Source organism: Strix uralensis, chromosome 2, assembly GCF_047716275.1.
Source record: "Strix uralensis isolate ZFMK-TIS-50842 chromosome 2, bStrUra1, whole genome shotgun sequence".
Classification (NCBI taxonomy): Eukaryota; Metazoa; Chordata; class Aves; order Strigiformes; family Strigidae; genus Strix; species Strix uralensis.
The window spans coordinates 115,549,351-115,573,936 of NC_133973.1; the positions used below are offsets into that span (position 1 = coordinate 115,549,351).

At 37.9% G+C, this 24,586-nt stretch overlaps 1 protein-coding gene across 15 annotated transcripts in view; it reads right to left on the reverse strand.

Annotated features, from left to right (window-relative positions):
- Positions 1-245: 245 nt before the first annotated feature.
- The window catches only part of CDK8 (cyclin dependent kinase 8), a 90,362-nt gene continuing 66,021 nt past the window's right edge, over positions 246-24,586 (reverse strand). For 11 of the 15 annotated variants that reach the window (XM_074859939.1, XM_074859950.1, XM_074859944.1 and 8 more), the window contains 9 exons: positions 23,233-23,290; positions 20,311-20,442; positions 18,074-18,217; positions 16,012-16,081; positions 14,893-14,965; positions 7,931-8,028; positions 6,475-6,553; positions 6,197-6,355; positions 246-1,541 (listed from right to left, as the gene is read on the reverse strand). In XM_074859939.1, coding sequence (XP_074716040.1) covers positions 1,416-1,541; positions 6,197-6,355; positions 6,475-6,553; positions 7,931-8,028; positions 14,893-14,965; positions 16,012-16,081; positions 18,074-18,217; positions 20,311-20,442; positions 23,233-23,290 — 939 coding nt within the window. In that variant the 3' untranslated portion in view covers positions 246-1,415. The remainder of the gene's footprint in view (positions 1,542-6,196; positions 6,356-6,474; positions 6,554-7,930; positions 8,029-14,892; positions 14,966-16,011; positions 16,082-18,073; positions 18,218-20,310; positions 20,443-23,232; positions 23,291-24,586) is intronic. The other 4 variants (XM_074859940.1, XM_074859947.1, XM_074859948.1 and 1 more) reach the window with 4 other exon arrangements.

Below are 24,586 nucleotides of genomic sequence, written 5' to 3' on the forward strand. Positions count from 1 at the left end.
ACATTCAGTGCACCTCCAGCTGATCAGCTACATGTACGCAACAGGGGTAATGACATTTTACGAAGGCACTGTATTTTTTTCTGTTATTTCAAAAGAAAAATCCTTCTCAGCAGTTAATGGAAGCCTGCCCACTTGCAAGAAAAATTGCTGTCAGATACTGTTTCTCAGGACACAACCAGATATAGATGTATGATGGGGGAGAGTGGTGTTGTTGCTGATAAAAAGGAATACAGGCAAAGGCCATATGCAGATTTATGAAAAATAAATTTATTACATAACACCTTGTTTTAACAATGTTTGATTTTTTTTTTATTCAGAATACTTGTGTCATTCATGTAAAATAGTTTGATACAGTACATTGTATGTAAGTTTTTTCCTCATAAATTCTAAGGCTCTCCTAACACCTTGATCCTCTGCTGTAGGAATGGCACCCCTAAACAACGTGCGAACATTTAAAAAAATAATTAACTGAACAAAATTTAAAATACACTACACCAAGCTGGTTCTCAAAAATCAAGATGAAATATCTGAATGGATGCCGCACCTTTTTAGGAAATATCATTCATGCTTTTTTAATCCCAAAGCATGCTCACAAATCATTAACACCAACAGGAAAAAAAATAAAACACTGTCTATGACAATCATTTTAGTTTGTTTGCTGAACCAAACATGTTTATATCAATGACAACATACTTATTTTACTATCAAATAGCAGCTTTAATACCAGTCAAGTCATAGATTTAAAAACAAAAACAAAAACTTATGTTGGAAATTAATCTTTGGGACATTTGTAATGGTTGGAAAAAAATGCAAATGTTTTCATGTTCTTAAAAAAAAAATCTCATTGTAGCAATCATGTCGGCCATAAAACATTGATCTAGGTGAAAAATGAACCAACCCACAAAAGTCACTAAAAATAAACGTCTATCAAAATTGTCTCAATCGGAGTCACGGTTAGTTTGCTTTTTTGCCATGGTAACATATACTGTATGCTTCAAGTACCAGTTCAAAGATGTTGTGTACTATTGGTCAGATAAAGTTGTTACATCAAGAGAATTCACCACATACGACAACAAAAATGCTTGCCCCTAGCACATTTCACAGCTTCAACTGCTACAGACTGTCACTGAAAAAAATGCATCGGTCAGTCTGAACCATGTCAAGTAAACTATGGAAGTAGCATATCCACAACACAAACTGTGCTAGCACTTTCTTTTCAAGTCTAACCCCAAAAACAGGTACAATCTGGGAGCCACTACTCCGCTCTGTGGAAGGGGGTGGATCGTGGCGATCGGACAGGTTGGAGGTGTGGTTTTACAGTACATTCTCGTGGCCCAAGCCGGGTTCCAGGCAGGCAGCTGTGCGGCCAGTCCTGCAGCATTAGCAACAGTGCATTGACGTTATTGGGATGCAGCTCAGTACCGATGTGTCTGATGCGAGTACTGTGGAGGCTGCTGGGAGGTAGTTGAATATCCCATGCTGCTCTGTGGCTGTGATGTGCTTGGTCCGGGGTTGGGGTAGGCAGCATGGGGGTTGGAACGCTGCAGAGGGGTAAAAGCAGAGGAAATGCAATCCTTTTTAACAGACAGTTAGCAAGACAGTTTCACCTACTGATTTATTTCTTCAAGCACCAAGCACGCACAGTCTCAAAGCAGCTGCACTTCCAGGCTTTTTTTGACTTACTCTGATTACAGCAAGTGCAGGTCTGAACATCAGGAATACCAGATTAGAAAGTGACAGTTACCACCCTTCAGTTATCCATTCTCGTTACTCCTGTGAATCTACACCCATCACAGCCAAACCTCCAGCCAACCCTCCAGATGACTACGGTACACCTGCATGTCACACAAGGCCACCATCACTCATGGCAGTGGCATCCTCCACCTGCTCTCTTCCCCTGACCAGAAGGTATGTTGGGGTGGAGGTCCAAACGGTGCATCTTACTGCTGATGAGTCAGTTTGCATTATTCTGGAGATTTTCCTATACAAAGGATATGCTTGTCACCCTTTTGTGTGACCTAGGAAAAAAGGCTGGGAGCTCTGTGATTATTTAGGCTAAAGTGTCATCTAGCAGCAGCCTTAAAAATACCTGAAGGAACGTTAAAGACAACAGCCACACATTTCTCAGTGGAACCAGACATCTCAGGGGGAAATGGTCATAAATTGTGGCTTAGGAGGTTCCAGTTAGACATTAGGGGAAAAAAAAAAATTAAAAATATCACTAAGAGACCAGTATAGCACTAGAAGAACCTGCCCAGAGAAGCTGTGAAGTCTCCATCTATGAAGGTTTTTAAGACTCAGCTAAACAAAGCCATGGCTGAGCAGATTTGGCATGAAGCAGGACTGTTGCTAAAGTGGGAGACTGAGCTAGATGGTCTCCAGAGGCCCCTTTCATCCAGCATTTCTACCATTATTTATTAAGTGGAGCATTCATCATTGCAAGAAGCTCTAGGCAAAACAGCAACTGCTTACTTCAATTTTAACCTAAAAAAGTTAGTTATTTACACATCATGCGTTATACAGGAAAAAAGGACTGCACATGAGATCTTCAATCTAAGCATATGACCACTTAGTAGCATTTAACATTCTGTTAAATTAACACAATTTCAGTACATTACTGTGCTGTTTTACATTTATGTTAAAGTCTACACACAGAGAAATTTTGCAGCATTTAGAAACTGCTGTGTAACTTCTGAACTCTTGATATCACAAGATGTATCAGGATTGTTAGAAAAAGCTGCTTCAAGTAAAGGTCTGGAAACTTCTCTAAGGTGAATATTCCAGGACTAAGGTATTGCTACTGAGACCTGAATATGCAAAACTATGGTGAATCAACATCCTGAAAAAGTAAAATATTAAAATAGCTTTACAGATTTTGTAAGTTGCAACATAAATAATAAGTAAAACTCCATTTTTTCCTGCCGTTCAGCATTTAGAACAGAAGCTATAATCGGGATGCTGAGATGACAGCAGAAATGAAAAGGCAAACTCCACCTGTTAACATACGCTCACGGGACTGAGCTAATTCTCTGGGGTGGATAGCGCAAAGGGGAAGAAATGGCTTGACTGGCACTTAATGCCAGCGGGAACAAACCAGCACTACTGAACTGCACCGTTAACCCAGGGACTGAACTTTTGTGACGTTTGCCTTCAGTCTTGAGAGAGGGACTAAGTCACTTTGTCAACAGAAGTGTCACAGCTCTGGGTCACCCTTCTCCATGTAATAAATACAGGACGTACTTCAGAGAGCAAACATATTCTTTTTGCCCAAGCATGGCTCCTGTATATAGGAAACTATCACAAGCTTAACCATTTAAAAAAATGACCATTCATGTCAGTTGTTTGTAAACACACTTTCTGCATCCTGACTTCTAAAACAGATCTTACTTTAAGATGAAGGCAATTAAAAGTCATCAGATTCTTTCATGACACTCAGCATAATTATCCAATAAATACCATTAAGCACCAAGAGGGTTATCACAAGCAAAAGCTCAGAATAGTGGAATCACTCCAGCCTGTTTCATCACATTACATTTGGAAGTGTCACACTGCAGACTTGAATGAGAAGGCAAGGAAGTCTGTGTGCCATGTAACTACTATTTTTATGCACGGCAGAAAAGGATCCAAGGTCAACTTGCTCTGCAGAGAGTAATTTGACTTCTGAGTGGATGGAGAAACTGTCTTAGTGTGCCTTGCCCAGGAGATGGCAATCCTTCTTCACAAGCTTTATACGGGGAATTTGAGCAAATTAAATGAAGAACAAAGGAATAGGTGTTTGATTAAAACAGAGGGCTGTATTGTAATATTTGTTTGCTGTCTCCTCAAGTTGCAGGATCAGAAACAAAAAATGTGAGGAATTTTTTTCAGGGAGACCTGAAACCACCAACAGGCAACTTTTAACTGCTTCTGTTCTAGTGCCAGCAAGTTCAGGTCTCCTCCCTTTGACTACCATGTCTTCCAGATACTTTAACTGGAACAAATCTACCCACTGCCTTGTCGCAAGACTGGGGATGGAGGGGGGAGATTTATTTTTTTTTTTTTAAACCAGGTGTTTTGCCTCCTAGGGCGATAGCAAAAAGATTAGTCAGGAGCAGTCAAGTTACGAATAAGAGCTCCTGAGATAGCAAATTAGCAGTTGCCACTATCTCAAGGCAAAACTACTCTGAAATTACATTTGTTGAGAAGGACTGCCTCCAGCTATAATCCTGGGATAGATATCTGAGAGTACAAAAGTTTTGATGAGCATGAGCTGAAAACAAAACGTCAACTCCTACCAAGGCAATTCGAGTCTTCTGACTTCTCAACTAGCAAACCTCAGCTCTTGCTCACCAAAGTGGAAGCTGAAGTTTGTTCAAAATGCCAAGCTGCAGCAGCAAAATGAGGTGAAAGGCGTGTAAATAGGACATGTAAATGGTGCTCCCTGACACAGGACATGCAACCTCTGCATCAATCTCCTCAGCTATGTGACTCAACATAAGATTAAGAAGGAAGATTAAGAGACTTACAGCTGCATTTGCCTTTTTCAAAATACACGCAGAAGTGGTAGAAAGAGCCAGCTAAAAGGCCAAAATAGCAACCGACTGCAGCTTGACAAATTGAAAGGGATAAAGCTCCTGTAAGAGTGCTCGGGGATGTGTAATCCAACTAAAAGACAGACGATGTTTATACTTAGAGGCACCCACACTGCAGCAGTGTAGTTAAGGCTGACCGCTGTTTCACAAGTTTCAAACAGCTCTAAAAATTTACATCATTCAAGGAGAGTAACTTGAAAACTGATATGCTCTTGATGTCCCGGAATAAGCTGAGCAAAGGCACTTGGGGACTATATGAAGGGTCTCAATACAGCTCCTGAAAATACCTTGCTTTACATTTTTTAGTACTTTTGAGTTTTGCCCAATGCTGGAAATATACAGATTTATATAAGGATGAGGGTAATGCACCCAGACAGCCTTTGAGAATATCTGGTACTCTCAGGAGCAAACTCTGAAATACAAGATTTCAAAGCCCATTGGTGTTTATGGAGAAACAGTATCAAACTGTGAAAAGTAGGTTGGCAGCAGCAGTTTTACTGAAACCATTCTTTAACTCTCCCTAAGTTTTGCTACAGAATATAAGCATAGCTAAGTGGCTTTCCAATATTAGGGTCTCAGATTTAGATATTAATCTTTAACTGAAAACACGGACAGTAATTTCTGACTTCTCCATCTTTTTATTTCATCCAAGACTCTCTTCCAATTGGCCTTCTGTGCTATACATTCCATGTGAACCAGTATTTATCAGTTCCTGCAGGCTAATGTTTCCACCAGCATGCCTCCTCTTGAAACCTTCTATTCCCTAGGCTTTGAAAGCCTGCCACCTCTCTAACTGCTCCTGTGCATATCATTTGAAGACTTTCTTGCTCCTCTTTTGTATTTCTTAGCTTGCATTAACTAAAAGCTCTGTCCTTAACTCTCTTCTCCCCAGTCTCCAGGAATAACCTCACTCAAACCCACAAATTCAGGTATCATTCCCCGGGATGACTTACAGATACTCTTCTGCTCCAGACTCTTCCGATTTCCTAATGTCTGACCACAATCTCAAATGCAGGAAGGATAGAACACAGTTTTCAAGTCTTCCTCGAGCTTTTCCTACACTCCTCAACTTCCTCACTCACTTGTTCACCAACTCACCTGCCTCTTCAGATCTGTAATACTGGGCTTACTCAACCTGGAATCTCCCTTGCCCTAAAAACAGACATTATGACAGCATCATGTCAGGTCTTTCTGTTTGTCATCCAAAATACTGCTTCCCCATCCATTTGCCCAACTAAAACTCTTGCTCAGATTCTTATCTCACAGCTTGTTTACTGCAATATTCTTTGCCTCCTACCATTACAGGCTTGTTCAAATAAGGAATGGTATTTTTAGGTGATACAGAGCGCAGCACGCCAGGCTCGTGGTCGACAATCAGCATTCCCTAATATGAAGATAATAAATTAGTAACTGTAATAATCTCTGATCCTAATTTCCTTACTGCTAACCTAAAGAGCATCAGCATATCAATTTACAGGCAAACCATCAACTAAATGCATCTGAAAAAACATCTGAAAGATGCCAAAAAATACCAGTCAATACAGTGACATTTAAAAAAATTATTTTTAGCTAAAACTGCTGTAAACATGAGAACCAAATACACAATATATGAATAAAACAAATACCTGATAGTCTGAGGTCATAATAAGTCCACCTGAGGTAGTGGTAGGAGGAACAACTCTCACTTTTTTCAGTGGGGGTCCCTGTGTGTGACTGTTGTCTTGGTTCCCTGGATGACCAGTTCCATTAGTATGGTTATTGCCCTGCTGCTGCTGCTGGTTCTTCTCAATTGTTTAAACACAAAGAAAAATTTCAACTCAAAAGCAGTACGTGAAATAACATGAAAACAGGAAATAGTGTGAAAGCCAGTGAAGCATGATGACACTGTTCTTCCAGTACTTACTTTGTCTCCTTTATCATCTGGTTCTTCTTCTGTTAAAAATTCTCGTTTTGGGTAAGGGATTTGACAACCTGCAAAAACACTGCCCCCCAAAAAAGTCTATTTATCACTGTATTAGAACAGAAGGGTTAGACCTGTAACATTCATAGTTCACCCATGCTAGTTTCAAGTTGCCTGAGCCACAGCCTAATACTTGTAACTAATGAAGAAGTTTCCCCTGTCTTACTTTCATCATATTCTAAAACTTAGTAAACCTATTCACATTTATTTTTAATCTTCAGTTGCCTCTTATACAATCATGTAACTCCTAAGAGTTTTCACAGTTTCTGGTAACTGGACCAAACTGGTGGCTGGAAAGGTACACCATCTGTTAGATATCTGCAAGGGCACAAAGAGCTATCTTAATCCAGCTATTGTGTAATTCACAATCTCAGGACTAACTAAAAATACTCCTGGAAACTCCACTAACTTTTAATAAAACCACCTGGAGCAAAGTTTAAAAATAACTAGAAATTTTATCTGTCAATTCATATCTCACGTGAATTTGCTACTGCTAGTGCAAGCTAATATTTACCTGTCTTTAATCAGTAGAATGTATTTATCATAAAGTCTCTGTACACCTGTTAGCATTACTCATTGTGTATTCGCATTAAAATGCCAACCTAAAGTTGAGAAAAAAGCCACCACTGTCCTAAAAGCATTTTCTGCAGAAGTGAATCATGCACATGACAACATTAAATCACAGAGACAGCTCTTATAAATAAACCAGTAGGTTTTAGTGAAATAATTTCATTTTTAATTAATTGCTTATAAATATACATACCATATTTTATAAATTCTTCCCTAGATAATGGTAGAGAATCATACAGAGGATGCACTAATAGCTTTCCTAAAAAGGTGTACAAGCATGATCTCTGGCTAGTCGTTTGGGAGGGAGGCTTAATTTTTAATGAAATCATTCACTGTCCCTAAATTTTCTTCCTTTTGTAAATCTCTCTGTACAAACAGAAAAGAGGAGTGTCTACAGAAAATGGATTTAAATTGTTAAGGATGACAGCGCGGAAACATAGAGTTAACTTCCCCCACCCACTGAATTTACAACAAAGGCTAAGACAGAAAAATGTAAACTAATTAGAGTGTGTCATCTGGCATTCTGAAGCAGAGAAGTGGACCTGCGGGCACTTAGCAGTTGTCTACAAAGATCTGTAGCATGCATAATCAACCTGTCAGTGAATAACAAGATTAGTTCTGCAACTAATAGGATCAAAGTTCCATAAAGCAAGAGATTAATAAGAATGCTACTTAATTTTAAAAACCACAAATGGCATTTTAGTGGTTATAGCTTTCTTCGGTTGTTAGACAGCAAGTGTTTAGCTTAAACATATTTACAGCAGAGAGAAAACACACATTTCTAAAGCATCTCTGGATGTACTGATAGGTTCATAAACCGACCACTTACTCGGATGTGGGAAGAGGATCTTCTAAGAAATAGGGATCCTGCATAGCCTGTTCTGAGGTAATTCTCTTTATTGGATCCATAGTGAGCAATTTCTGAAGCTGCAAAAATAAAAGATAAAAAGCTCTGCATTACCAAAACTGCTAAGAGAAACTTCACTGTTTTATTCCTCAAAGAAAAGCTGATACAAATGTGTCTGAATTCAAAACCCTAACCATAAATGGCATAATCACATTCTTCTCTCTTGTTAAAATAGTAACTTCATTTCCCATTGAAGAACAACTACTTTTACTTGCAAAGACCAGGACACTCGGTTCCAGTCACAAATCTTAACAAAAACATTCAAAGAGTTTCCACAACATACCAGCAGCTTTAATCATAGAATCATGGAATAGTTTGGGTTGGAAGGGATCTTTAAAGGTCATCTAGTCCAGCCCCCCCCTGCAATGAGCAGGGACATCTTCAACTAGATCAGGTTGCTCAGAGCCCCATCCAACCTGACCTTGAATGCTTCCAGGGATGGGGCATCTACCACCTCTCCGGGCAACCTGTACCAGTGTTTCATCACCCTCATCGTAAAAAATTTCTTATATCTAGTCTTAAGCCTACCCTCTTTTAGTTTAAAACTATCACCCCTTGTCCTACTGCTACAGACAATGCTAAAAAGTCTGTCCTCATCTTTCTTACAAGCCCCCTTTAAGTACTGAAAGGCCACTATAAGGTCTCCCTGGAGCCTTCTCTTCTCCAGGCAGAACAACCCCAACTCTCTCAGCCTGTCCTCGTAGGGGAGGTGCTCCAGCCTCCTCACCATCTTCATGGCCCTCCTCCGTGTCCTTCCTATGTTGGGGGCCCCAGAGCTGGACACAGCACTGCAGGTGGGGTCTCACGAGAGCAGAGTAGAGGAGAATCACCTCCCTCAATCTGCTGGCCATGCTTCTTTCGATGCAACCCAGGACACAGTTGGCTTTCTGGGCTGTGAGCACACATTGCCAGCTCATGTCCAGCTTTTCATCCACCAGCACCCCCAAGTCCTTCTCTCTTTAATGGTCAGTTCACTTCCCACAAGATGATGTAACAGGCACATATTTATTCTGGTTTCTTCAACTACACTGCACTTAACAGGAAACAACATCACATTCATCTAAATTCAAATACTTCTTAGCAATTAATAAACAAGTGATTCCATGTCCATTATTGCTTATTATTTAGTATTGTCATATTAGTACATCTCCACTGTCATCCATAGTATTTTAAAGATGTCATATGAAGTCACTCCTTAGAAAATCTTTATGCTGTAAAAGAACGGAATAATCAGCACATTCAAAACACCCACCTGGCCAGATAACTTTTTATTACCCACTCCACTTTTTATTCTGACAAATATGGACTCAGACACATCTGTGTGCTACGTGCTGCTCAAAAGAGCAGTTGTGCAAAATCTTGAATTTTAGTTGATTTTTTTGTATGACATGATGCAAAATACTCTAGGGAAGACAATAAGCTGCCTGAGCTCTCGTGCTGTTGCACTATCACTGTAAGACCTCAGCCTCTACCTTTGTAACAACTGATGAATCGGGTATCAGCTACGTGAAAAAAAAAATCTTTCCAAATTGCCTTTGTTGGTTAAAGACAACAAAGACAATCACAAAGTATAAAAATGCAGAACACAAGGCAAAGTACAATGTTTTACAAAATAGCTGAACTCAGTTCAACTAAAAGTCCAGCAAAACCTTACACTTTGAGAAAGCACCTCTTACTCATATTAGGTATTTGCTGCCTGATGCCCATCTTTAATAAAAAAAAAAAAAAAAAAAGGCATACAAGACATTTTAGTAACAGCAGAGCAAAACTCCTAAGGTAATACACAAATTAAAATTTAAGAAAATAAAACTGACCTAACCAAAGCAAAGCAAGAAATCCGTATAAACAGTTACAAACATAGCTACTTAGATGAACATGCTATGAGAGATGCTTAGGATAGATACCCAGGAACTCCTCCTGAGTAACTTCAAATACTAGTAACAGACATGAAATCTAAAGTCAACAAAACATTAACGACTGAAAGGTAATTCTAAAAACTGTTTGTACTGGTTTTACTCTTCCAGTTTCATTTTGCACCTATGTAAACATTTCAAAAGCTGGCTGGACTTCATACACTTGTCACTGCAGCGTCTCAACAGTCATTTCCGATTAAAAAAACATTAGAAACATCACACTGTCACCACAGGTCTGAAGATTTTTCTCTGTTTCAGGAATAGTAGACCAGAGTGATTTTATTTAACTCTAGCACTGAATTGCAGTGATGCATTCTAGAAGAGATTCTTATTCAAAAGGTCTGGTGTACATGCATATACTTCTCCCCATCCACCCAGCAGTTTTGTGGAATACAGCTGTGCTGGACAAGCAACATACACAGGCCGAATGAGATAACCTCCAGATACTACACAGAAAAAGGAAAATAGTGAGTCTTCATGTTTCACCATAGAATACAATGTCCAAGGCAAAACTACACCATGATGTGTTATCAAAGACAATGATCTTTAAAAGAAATGTTACACTTTCAACCTTTTTTTAATCATGGATCTAACAAGATATGCAGAAACTACATAGGCAAATAATACTAATTTTACATTTGCTATTCATACTTTTCATGGGATTTAATTCACCTTTTTTATAAAGATCTAGTATTATGATCTATGGTCATCTCCTTTCACTAGCTATTAAGTAAGCATACATAACCACAGGGCAGACCTCCCCACTGCAGACAGCTAACATTAGGAAAGTATTTCTTCTCCTCAGCCTTCAGTTTTAATGTCATGATTAACAACATAATAAATATGTATTGCCACCATCAGTCCAGTTTTGTTTTTCACATCATCAACAAGGATTCACAGTAAGTTATTTCAGCTCTCTGAGTCTGCATGTAGTCTTTGCACAGTATCAGTTTGAACAGAACAATTCTTGGAAATTCCCAGAAAAACAGAAGGCAAAAAATGAGAAAGATTTGCCAACATACTGGAAAACATCACAATCAAAAAACATTGCAAAATTCTGGCACCATTTCTGGCAATTAGATTATAAAGCTGTCTGCTGCATGCTGACAAGATGTGAGCAAACTTGGTCATAACCAGCAACAGAAAACAGAAACCAGAAGAGAAATCTAATGATTGTGCAACCATTATCACACCAGGGATCAAAAACTTCTATTTTGCCCCCTTATTCAGGTGCCAGCACAGAAGTGAATCTTTCACCTATTATTACAAATATTTTCTATTTTAAAAACTGTTCAATTAAAAGATCACCCAGCTGAATGACATAAGAAAAATGCAGTAAGCTATCTATCAGCAACAAATGGTACAATCACTGCAGTTGATATGGACCACCATAACCAAAAGAAAGATGAAGTATCACTCAACCAGGAGCAGCAGTCACATACCCATTTTAAAAAATAAATCAGGGAAGTAGAAAAAAATGTAAGTGGCAAAAGCAGGAATGAGCCAAAGTTGTCTCATGTAACACATCAGTTCTGCATGTGAAAAGGGACCATGTCCATGAATGATAGTAAAGAGGGAAAAAATCTGGTTAATTCAAGTTGGGAAATCAAAACATTTCATTTTTGGCAATGACAACAAACTCTGGATTTACTTCTCCTGGAATTATTAATTCTGGCATATTTTACATGTAAACAGTTTATCTGTTCTGATGCAGAGTAAAAGGGCTATGAGACAGCTTGTGGAAGAGTAGGAGTATCTCTGGAAGAACTGGTACTAAGAGATTTGCTGAACTTGTTCAGGCTGTGGTGGAGGGGCCTAAGGCATTCACCTGCAGTTCAGCCTAGCCTCAGTGAGAATGCAAACCTAAGACACCTTCTGATTTTGGCAGTCCCTGAACAGAGTTTTACAATGTTACTTAGGAAAGGCCAGGGTTTTTAAATGGGATCTGATTTTCATTGTTCTGACAGACAGCAGTTAGCAGAAAAATGAGAGGATCCTGTTAGAGCTAATGAATGACGAACTTCACAGTACTCAGCTTGCAATCTGTACCTATGGGAGGTATAAAAGAATATGGCGCTCTCTACACTACTAAATACTCTGCTTTTCAGCTTGTGTGACACTGACACCATCCAAAGCGCACGAAGTGCTCTCTCTCTCTCTACCAGTTTTGTTGAAGGGAAGGTGGGTAGAAGCCCAAACCGAGCAAGTGGGTGAGAGTTGAGTAGCATGTTCACTCAGGGGTCAATGCTCAAACTCACCTCCTGGTCCTCTTATCCAGTATTAACAGATATGATCAAGGATGGAGGGTTGGTAGTAGCCTGGTAAAGGACACCATTCCTTGATATTGCATTTTAATGTAAGCACTGATTTTTGGATAAATACAAACATGCTGAATAAAAATGCTGAAGACATTCAAACAGTTACCAGCCTGTTATGATACCACAGGGAGAAGAAAAAACCACTGTAGTATGTGTTTTAAGATATTCTCATGTGATTATTCTAACTTCATTTTTCCATTTAAAACAATTTCTAAAATCACAAGGCTAGGAGAGTGGATGAGAAATTTCTGGTCAGTTTGGCCAGAGCACTCACAGCTCTTAATAGAGGCTAGTTCATTCAGAGAAAGTCTTTTTTATGGACTGCCAAGATGTACAGCACAGCTTGAACTACTCAATTTTACCTGAGCTTCGTGTTAAATGATCAGACCAGAGAGCAGTGAGAAAGAAATAGTTGAGGGACTGAGAGAGGGGAAAAGCACTTGCATTAATTGAAGATGAAGTGACTGGCCACGTTACGCAGGTTGTTGCATGGAAAAGGTTTTTAGCTCAGATGGCCTAGGTATGACATGAAAATCTAGTGTGATTGATTTTAGTAGGGAGAATTGACTTGAGTTTTCTCAGCTACTCACCACTAGTGATAGTTAGCCACTTTCAGATTTTGGTACAGCAACATGGGCCTAATATTGAAAGCTTTAGACTCCAGATATGTCAAAAGTCAAACTTGTCGATGACAAGCACCATGTTTGTTCTCAAAGAAAGTGGAATTAGGAAGATAAGTACTGATGTATGCATTTCCATAATTTTGTAGAACACCTGCCTAGAGTAGTGGATGAGAAAGATCTGCAAATTCACTCAATTAATGTGCTTCACTTGCAGTCCAAGGATGAGTTTTTACATCCAAACACCATCCTATGCAAAACATCATATTCAATGGACACGTCATTGGTTTTTGCTTGTTGAACTACTTAATATCTAATATTCCTATCAAAGCCTAAATAGTATTTCTTAAAATTTTATTATTACCTACTTGCTATATCAAATGTATCTTTTTTAAAGTGTGTATTTTTAAGCTAAAACATAAAACATTTTGGTAAATACTAAAAACGCATTTATAAAGCTCTGTTATAAATAGCTACATGGTAACTGGATTCATTATGAGCAAAATGGGATGGACTACTTTGACCGTGCATAATGGAAGTTCAGCTCTTCACATATCAACATAAATTTATGCATTACATATAAATATACTGACTGCTCAGCAGCTTTCAGTTCTACCTGGATATAAAAATCCATTAAAAATCCAAAATCTCTACCAGAGAGAATTAGTTTTCTTGCTCATGTAAACATCTCTAGTATTTCACCAACTTTTACCTTTAGAGAGCAGAGACACTTCACAGTAAATGATGCATAATGGTACAACCACCAGGTAACTTCTTGCAGTGATTACTTGATTCACCTGATTATACTTGTGTTTGTTTTTAACATGAACCTTGAATATACATTCTATTTTAGACCAGCTGCAGTATAACTCATCTGCTTGGAAACCCCCATTCAAAAATGCTTATGCAGTATGCCACATGAAGAATATCGCCTCAGAGCTGCTCTGACTGAAGGATAAATTCCAAAATTTATATGGAGGAAAAAGTACTGAACAGAAAAAAGATGGCAGCTTAAAAACCCTTGGGTCTGATTATCAGAGAAGGTACGGCTTCCAGTGACTTGAACAAAAGCCACATGTCCTCAGACACCCAGGCCTTTTAACCATCCTCCCTTTCCTCCAAATCATTCCTCTCATCTCCAAGAGCAAAAAAGCTTCCTATTTTCTTCCCACACTCCTGCCCCCTCCCATAATATATTTACCTTGTAATTCTAGCCTGAAAACATTTAATCTGAGTTGGAAACATCAAGATAAGGAGAATGTCTTTCAGATAAGGAGAATGTCCTTTCAGAGAGACTAGATATACTTAAATTCTTTCTTCTCCACATATATATAAATTTTATTTTAGAGACTTGAATGTTCCTTAAAACACAGAAAAAAAAGGCCCAATATAGTAATTTCTGAAACAACGTAACACAGGCAGTTCCAAGGCTGAGCAAGTTTATAATTTTAACTGCAGTCTTCATAAAAAAAAGTTACACGTTCGAGAGAGAAAAATCATTGTAAGAGTACTAAAAAGTTTTCATAAGAAAGCTACAATGGATTAGTGCACCAGGAAGACATACTAAAATTTTCCAAACTACATATTCAGATCTCAAGTGGGTTTTTTTTGTTTTAAATCTGTAAACTGTAAGCTTAATAATGAGTATGTAAAAAAATTAGGCATTTAGGCCTTTTTTGAAAAATAAAAAATAGGCTATATTAAACATATGTGAAGCAGCAAGAGTTGCAGCAACACTGCAAATATAATTAGAAACTAAACATGACTTAAAAGACTGAAAACTTCTGATATACTAGATACAACACCTAATCTAGTGAACGACTCATAGAAGAATTTTATCAATGTGAGAAGATAAAGTTGTTTTGCAGTTCTCAGATTGCAGAGTGTGGGTTATTCCTACCTTTATTTAAAAATTAAGGTATAATATTTATAAAATAAAGTTAGTCACAGTGTACTTGACACCAGCTCAACTCTCACTTTGAACAAGTGTAACTTATGAGGAGCTTGATTTTTTTATGCATGCAGGAACTTACCAAGTGGAATGCCTTACTATCTGGTTTAACTTTATGTTTTTCCATGTATTTGATAAGGCTGCAGTTGGTATACCTAGAAAAGGAAAAAAAGTGACATTTGTAATATGCAGATCACTGATACTGCAAAGCTTTCTTAGTAGCCACAAAACATATTAATAAGAACAGTTTAGTCTCCATTGCTAATCCATTAAGCAGGGAAAAACCACAACTACCAACACCAGAGATTTCTTAAGTATCATTCAGACACTACAGAAATGCATCTCTCTCCCTCACATGCTTGTAAAAACACATTGCAGCCACACAAAAAGCACACTTTTTACCCACATGCAGACAGCAAACTATCACTTGGATTTAAACCGCCTTTTAACAACTTTACTACTATATAGTTTCATTCTGTGTATTTCTAATGCCAGTAAACATGGAGATAAATATTAATCCCATCCTAACACTCTCCTGCAATGTGCAGGTTGCTACAAGAACATCTGTGAATTCACTTTTTTGAAGAGAAGCTCAGAAAGGTTTCTAAATGGTTACAACAGCATGGCAGATGCAAGAAATGTATGTAACTGCAGCCCCAAATCCCTTGGCATGGAAACAAGGCAACAGGGTAGGGTCTTAAGTGCAGGTATTAGACTCTGGTAATGTGACAGAAAAACTCAAAGCTATTCTTTTCTTTAGCCTTCATAAGCTACCCTAGACACCAAACTTGGCAATTATACCCATTGTTTACTGGAAACAGTGTAAGGTTACCAGATTCCTTTTATGCAGCTATCACAGAAAAATAATTTCCAGTACCACAGATTTGGAAACAGCTGTGACTAACTGTGCTTAGCAATCTTCAGAGCTGTGCGGGGTCTTACTGGCATCACCCATTTCACACCTGCCACCTTTACCATTTACAGTCTGTCTCTGGCTACTCTTCTGATCGACACCACCTCAACAGGCCAAGTTCATCATTGTGAAACAACTTGATTTTTCTTTTTTTCACAATCTAAGTCATAACCTTTTCATAGTTCTTGTTTGGCATCTACATGGAAAAGAACCCAAGCTACAAGTAATTTAGGGTGGGCGGGAGAAGTAAAATATGCTTTCTTAAAGTTCAACTCAAAGCAGACTTACGTGTTTCTCCGGAAATCTTTCATTAAAGTTGAATGTTCAGGCATCTTCTTTATGTCTTCCCAATCTTTATCTGCAAAATCAGTATTTATTAGTAATTTTTTTCTTCCCCCCTCCAAGTAAAACAAATGCTTTCCAAGTATCTCCACAGCCCTGATTTTTTCTTTCTTCTGCTTCTCTATTCTCTAACTTTGCAGTTACTCATTTCTTTGTACTCCTTGGCTCATACTCCTTCATCACCTCTTCACAATAAATCTTCACAATACCAACACCTAAGAGGTTGCTGCTGTGAGCTGATTAACTCAAGAACTTAAAAAACCAGCTGCCAGCTACAGTGAAGATCACCATATGCCCAAAAGACAACACAGAAGAAAAACATGTCAGCCATTGGGCTTGCACCCTTCAGGACTGTTATTTAATTTATTCAGGCACAGCCATGATCTCAGGACAGGAGTACACAAGACTCCTGTAAACGCTGTCTCCCTCTAAGGGGTTTTCCATTCTGACAGCACTGTCTTCAGTTACAGGAAAATGCCCAGAGGTACTGTGTAAGTTTCTGTCTCAACATAAAAGAAATACTATTAGCCAAGAAAAGGCTAAGAAAAAGTAACATTTGCACACTCAAATTAAAGAATATTTCATCTCAACTTCTCTGTGTAGACAAAGCCTGAAATGGATTTAAAAATAAAACAAAACCAATCACTAACAGCACCTAGCCTCAAATGCATTAAGCTGTGTAACTCCTGAAACGGCTCTGAGAGCAAGTAGTTTGATTCAAGTCAAATCTTTAGTAAGTCTTATCACAACTGCAAAACACTGGGAGTTTAAAAATATTAAGTGAATAAATAAAAGTTAATAATTATTTAAGTAAAAGATTCTTCTCTTTCCCTATCCCAAAGACACGTGAAACTTTCAAATATGGCAAGTGTCAATTAAAAAGCAAGAAATTTGCTGCAATTAAAAGAAAAATAATATTTCTTGGTAAGAACCAAAGACGTTAAAAAAAAAATCAACTGCAGACCATTAGAAAGGATTATTGAAACCAATCACGAAACAATAATGACAGTATTTATGTAAGCTACACAAAGACAATGTGAAACCCAAATGAAGTAAGAAAAGCATAAGAAAAGGGTAAAATTCTAGGCTAAAAGCAGAAAGGCAACACATCCAGGAATCTCATACAGCAGTATAGAAGCAATGAAGTACGTACAGGACAAAAAAAAAGTCGAAGGAAACACAAGAGTGACTTTAGTAACAAAATTCTAGAACCACACAAACATAAAGATCACAAAATCCATATGATAGGAAGAAAAAAGTCCACCAGAACAGTAAAGAAAGATTATTAATAGTGAATGGACAACAAGAGGGAAACACAAGCAGTGAGGAGAAAGATGATCAAAAAGTAAAAATAAGGTCCCTGTTATTCTGACATCTGCGATCATGAGAACACTAGGAGACAAAGCATTAACTGAAAAGATGCAAGACAGCCTGTAGAAAAACAAGATATGATCAACACTGAGGGGAAAATGCAACAAGTGATATCCACATTGTGATTTTTTTGGTTCATGCAACCTGTTCTTTGTTCTGGTTTGGAATAAAGAAATTTCCTCTATATCACAAGCTTTCTACAAGGTAAAAAAAAACCCTGAAATACCCTCCCCTACTTCCAAATGCTATGTTTAATTTAGTATGAGTTAAACATCTGCATAATATGCACTAAATGTATAGATTTTTGCTTGATTTCATACAATCAGTAACTTTCCAAATCTATCATCGGTACTGAAGAAATGCAGAAATATTCCTTCTGGTTTTTAATCAACCACCATTAAACATGATCTTTTAAAATTATAAAACATTGGTACATGTATACGTACAGATAATCCTATCATTAATAATAGGTAAAGTATCTAATATGACCATTAGATTCTAGATTTATAACTCATGAAATAAAAGATTGTGTTTGAACAGCTTTCTTGCTTTGATCAGCTGCCACTTTCCTATGCAAAGAAAGCAATACAGATATCTTTCTTTGAACAGCAATGATTAAAAAAAATACAGTATGTACCTGCAGGAAATCCCATTACATTGAATATTCTGTCCAGCTGGTCATGATGATAAGGATTACTAGTTTTGATATCTTCTTGTCGACAATGGAATATTGGCTCTGATGTTAGCAGCTCTGCAAATATACACCCTATGGCCCAAATATCTTTAAAAAAGGAGAACAGAAATAAAATAAAATTAATCTTTCCAAAAGGATCTTGGTGAGGTAGAATGTTAGTTTTTAGCTTATCAGAGATAAGGTCCCTTGCACCAAAAATTTCAAGTTTCTCTTGTAAAAGTGCAACACTTCCTTGACTTTTCCTTCTAGCTTCAGATAGAGGTACATAATTTAGTAACTACACAGGAGCTGACAGAGTATCATACAAGTTTTTGTCGTGTTTTTACAGTGTAGTTACCACTTATTGCTATAAAAAAAGGATTTGATTAAGAAAAAAACCAGCGGAAATTATTTGGGTAACTGCCCCCGCATAAAATACAAATGAAGAAAGGCCAACCAACATCTTGCCCATTCACTGCCATACTGTTCCCACCAAGAAATGTGCCCTCTCTGATCATCCACTGGGTTTAACAAGTACTAAGTGACCCAAAAAATACAAGTTGAAAAGCAGTGATACTGGAATAAGCCTAGTGCTATCTATAAAACCTTGTGGAAAGAAAGTAACAAGAAAACCGCTTCATGCCCACATAAGCTCACCCCTTTGTTTGATAAAATCAGTTACAAAAAACCAAACCAAAACAAAAACCCTTTAACTGTTATGTCCCAATCTGCAAAATCAGATAGCCTGAATTTTCCCAGTTGTTTTCCTGATTTTTTTCTCATATATACAAATGCAATTTTTAACTTACATAAAGTAATGCTACGCTGAACTTTGAATGAACAAGAAAAGGTCATGAACAAGGACAAAAGCAAATGATGCAGAGAGCATAACCCCATTACTCAGTGTTTGCATACAGTCAGTTTTTATCTATGCTGAAAAAAATTATGCACTAAAGTCCATGCAGTTTCACATGCTGCACGCAGAAGAAAATGTCAGGAAAGTGAAGGAACATGTAAATGCAACCAAAAAAAGCAGTTTAAAGGAACATATAAATAAATTTATCTAATCTATAAAAGAAATACAGTATTAACAGAAAAGTAAATGAAAATACATTTAAGTCAAACGTTACAATTTCTGACAAAAACGCTGACATGATCTTAAAACAACAATGGCTAAGGTCTGAGGAAAGATTTTCAGGTTACAGAAACAACATGTATGCTAATATACAACCTCCATGTTCGTGCAAAGTAAGTGGAGTGTTGCAGGGGAATTTATTACCCCAAAAATCGTTATCAGGCTTTAACATATCTTTTAAACTACCCAGCAAGAGGAAAAACTTCCCAGTCCTCTTCCCTACAGTCTCCCTCCCACTGCAAAAGCTCTTCACATCCACAAAAGGTGAACCTCCCCCTGGCCTGCTACTGGGCTATTCTATTCCCCTGTTGTACAGCCACAGCACACACCGGCTCCTGCCGCCAGTGATCCCTTACCCCTGAACTGGCAAGAGCAGAGACTGGCAGAGCGAAGTCAACCACGCCATACTGAAGCTGTTAAAATTCAGACTGGCAAGTAAGAATTAAGTGGCGAGGAGGCTGCAGCATTCAGGTGATGTAACTAATGCCATCCTCACAGCATCTGCCTTCTCTGAGGTTTGTTTTTTTCTGGATATGCCTGATGCAGCATCAGAGCCTAGCCTGTTACATGACAGTGACCACATCTCATTACTGCAAGCAATTCCTGTTCACACTTGTGCTTTGAAAAAGCCACAGAGAGAAGCTAAAATGCAGCTTATACTTACAGTTTAGTTTCAGTGCAGCAAATACATTCTCCATTCTGTACATTCCTTATTTCCTGTATTTATTATACTAGGTAAAAACTTCTGCTATAAAATTCATGCACTGTGTCTCACTGTCATCATAATATAGATTATACTAATAGTTCAAAGATGCATCTGTATGTTGCCTCTAACAGCATTTTAAAAAGTCTTGTGTGAAAGCCGTAAAAACTTATATTGCATCGCAGGGCATTTGGAGCCAAAACCCAGAAATACTTCATTCCTATATATAGCCAGAGACCATAGTAAACTAAACAATGTGTTAAAGTTTTAATATTTCTTCAAGAAACCTTTGCACTACTTATCAATGCTTGGGTAGACTTTACATAAAGAACAAAACAGTAAATTTTCATCCAATTTACTCACCAATAGCTTTGGTATAATGTCTTGCTCCAAGAAGCAACTCTGGAGCTCGATACCAGAATGTTACAACTACTGGATCCAAGTCTGCTAAAGGCTTCAGAGGTGAATTAAATAATCGGGCAAAGCCCATGTCAGCTGCAAAATTCAAAGAGAGGTGCTTTAAAATTTGAGGAAAACTACCAATTATTTTTTTTTAAACAAACTGATTGAGTTTACTTGTTAGCGCTACCATCACTGCTAAATAAAATGCAAACGCAGACTGTAGCAGATATGAATTCTGTGAGCAGATTTTCTTAAAGCTTTTGTAGAAGTTACTGGATGTCATCACCTATAAGGTATATCATTATAAATCATTACTAACACGAGCCATTTAGAACAAAGAATTAACCATTGTTCTGAAAAAGCGCATCAACTCACTTCTCAGGACACTGGTAAATCCTGACTCATTTTACCTATATTCTCCAGTAAAACATTGTGTTATTACAGGATGATGTTTCAAGAAACAGCATTTTAAACGTGAGCAAAATGCAGGTTCTGCAAAGGTTAGAATGATTTATAATACATACGTGCACATCACAAAAGCTCCCTCCTCATGAAGTTAACTGTAGCAAGATTTCCTTCACACAAAAACAGCAACTAAGCCTACAGCATCTGCATCCCTGCTAATTTTCTGTCAAGACGTATTTCCAGTATCAAGATACCAGTACTAAATACCATTTAGGCTGTGATTTTAAAACTCTGTTTGGGGGCATTATATCATTAAAAACTGCATTTTAGAATTGGTAGTATGCAGCTGCCTAGAGAGTTGTCTGAACTACCAAATATAAGTGATACAGAAAAAACTGGGCAGAGACTAAAATATGCAGCTTCTCCCACCAAATTGTTTTCCCAACCCACCATTCCCCAAATCCCAAGACAGAGGGACTCTGTGGTGCAGGGATATACACATGCTGAGAAAGACTCGAATGAAATGAGATGAGTAGCCATTCTGAGGGAAAAGGACCTACATGCTATAGCTCAGTGGTTGAGGGAAAACTGCACTGTAAATATGGGTCTCTAACTTGACTACACAATCCTTAATAATTTTTTATCATATGCATTCCTATTTATGGTTGTTTTATTGCGTTTAAAAAGAGAAACATTTTACAGTTTTCTACATTAAAATATCGATTACTCAAGATATGATCAAGTCACTAGTAACTCTGAAAAATAAGGAAAATTGTTGGCAGAAAGTGAATTTATGACTCAAAATGACACAAAAAGCCTATAAAATTATTTTAAGTTAAATACCAGTTATGTATTTTTTAGAAAAATTAGTTACACTGGAAAAGTGGAAGCCCTTGGTATGGGTATAACTTCTGCATTCTTTTCCTGCTGTGGTAGTATCTTAAGAAAGTAAGGAAAAAAAAAAAAAATCTACATTTTGATAACACACTTAGAAATCCAGGGTCCCCCCCCACTCTTCCCCTGCTGGGAATGGATGGCTCAGAGGACTGGTGGTCCGATACAGAATCTTTCACCTGTCCATTAACAGAGTCTGACTAAATTTAGTTGTGCTCTAAGTTATTCCCAAATTAATTCAAAACTATAAATTAAGAAATAAATGGGTGGTCTATGTGCAATTACTAGCAAGTAGTTGTGTACAGCAAGTATCACCACCACAGTTGAAAGTGAATGTGCCCAGAGGATGACCTACATTCTCAATTTTGGAAGCAACTGCTCCATGAAGAATAAGGTAATAGGAAGAAATTGTCCCTTCCGCTGTCCATGCTGTACCTGTTTTGTACAGAGAAGACCTCTATCTCTACTGTGAACCTTAAACCTCGGAAGGGCATTAAAAACTTTCAGGGTAGGATCTGCAGAAGTGTTCAGCCCTGGCCCATCTGCCTCTTGGATTTCAAAGGGCGAGGGAAGAACTAGAGCAGCACTGAACGCTCCAGGAAAATCCTATCCCAAATCATTATACTAGTGATTAACAATATAGTTCAGATAAACAAAACAGTAAGAGTACAGAGTAACAATGCAGAAGAATAATCTCATAAAAGAAAGCCAGAGGGAAGTGAAAAAGATGAACTAGCTTTAAAAAAAACCCCTTCCAAACAGGGCTGCGTTACCATAACAAATCTAAGTTGGCTGTGCATTAGCAGTCTGCTATCAAAGCACTGCCACACTAAAGCACAGCCTGGTATAGCTTATTACTGTTAGACTACAGTTAATTTTTATTTATTTATTTACTTTAATTTAAAACAATTGAAGTTCTACAAATTATCCTCTCACTGTGAACAGTAACTCCCACCAGAAAACATTACAATAGTGGGGAAAGTGTGGGTCCTTCCTACCCGGGTACACCACAGTTAGAGCAGTTAGCAGTAGTTCTCACTAAGCATTTTGGTTGGATTACTGTGTTTTCTGGACTTTAAGATCCCTTGCATTCATCTCCAAGGGACCTGTCTACTCTTTCACAAACATTTTGTAGGCTAAATGCCACCTTTGATTCCATTATAAAATTTAAGGTTTGCAATAATGAGTAGTTCCCTATTTAGATTTTATAAGCAGCAGCAAGATAATGTCATGGCATTACAGGGGTAAATGGAGGAAATTTAAAAATCCCGTTTCTTTCTCCTCCTTTCCCCTAGCTAGCTCTCATCTTTATCCCCATATCAAAATCCCCCACCCCACACAAACACCCATGTAAACAAAATATAATGACATTTTCCACTTTTCATTGATGAGGCTACAGCATTTCATCGTCAGAACTGGTGCATGGGGCTAATATCAAGAAGCCAGTCACTCAGAAAACAGCATTTAGGCAATGTGCCCAGGCACATACTAGTATTACAGTGACTACTTTAGGTGGTACAACTGCACCTTCAGAACATTCTAACTTAAATGCTACACTGGGACTTATCAAAGATATAAACATACCAATTTTTACTCTTCCTCGCTCAGGACCTTCACCCATAACTAAAATATTAGCAGGTTTCTGTGGAAAAAAAAATAAATATACAATACATATACCACGATAAACCTAAACATTAGTCTCTGAAAAGTTAGTTAAGCTTTGTTTTGCCAGTTTTAAACCAACTTTGTTTTGATAAAAATGACAAGTTTCTCTGTCACAGTAAAGCTCTACAAGGACCCAGACACAAGCTCTCCCTGACTGCATTTTCCTTATGTTTCCTTTCAGTGTTTCCATGCTCCAGCACCATGCTCCCTAACTGACACCCTGCTGTCTGTCCTCAACCCGCATGAGCTGGCAGTCACTGAGCCATCGAGATTTCTACCAAAATTTCCCTAGATCTTTTTGGTAGGAGGCAGTCCCGTTGCCACCCACCACCTGCACCCCCAGCACAGGGACGGGAAGCCAGCTCTACAACATGTTTTGCCCAGGGTCATTAGGCACATTTGCAGACACGTTTTACATAAAAAAATACCTGAGATACAGATTAAACATTACCATATCACTTTGTATCGGAGAGAAGAAAATAATCTAAATTATTCCTATTTACAAGTGCATACTAATTCAGACACGTGCAAAACTGGAAAGCATTGCCTTTACATTATATTTCTCTCCATCTTCCCTTTCTTTCTTTCTTTTGCTGGGGAGAGAGAGAACTGAGCCAGAGTTCAGATGGTTAGAAACATAACCACTCAGTTCTTAATCCTACATTTTCTGCCATACTGTTTCTCATAATCCAGTCTTCGTATCTGCAGTCAGAAGATTCCTCAAATACTAACACTTTATATAAATCAAACCTGCAGTGCGTATTTTGAGGGAAAAAAGTCAGGAAACTCACAACTAAAGCTAAAAATGTATACTAGACTTGTTTTGAAATGGAGTGATTTAGACACCCATTCATACTGTAAATCCTGGACAAAACTGGGGCTCCTATTCAGTTGTGAACTGTAAGAATTATAATAAGGCTGAGTCATAGCTCTTGCTTTGCTTTCCCAGTTTAAATCGATCTGAAGAAAAAAGTACCCCAGCAAGATGGTTTAGGCTACCTAAAAGTTAATATAATAAATCCCAATATCTTGGTGTGATTTACCAAACACGTATCCTAGGAAATTCTCAAGTCTTCCTGAATCTATCAGACTCCGGTGTAAACACATTCAAAGACACAAAAGACCATAATTTGATATTGATCTAGCAGTAATTCATACTGTGTAAAACAAGGTGCAAAAAATTAATAATCCAGAAAAAAATTTCCTTGAGAAACTTAATCACTACTGCTTATGAAAGGCTCCAACATGGATTTCTGAAATGGTATAATCCATG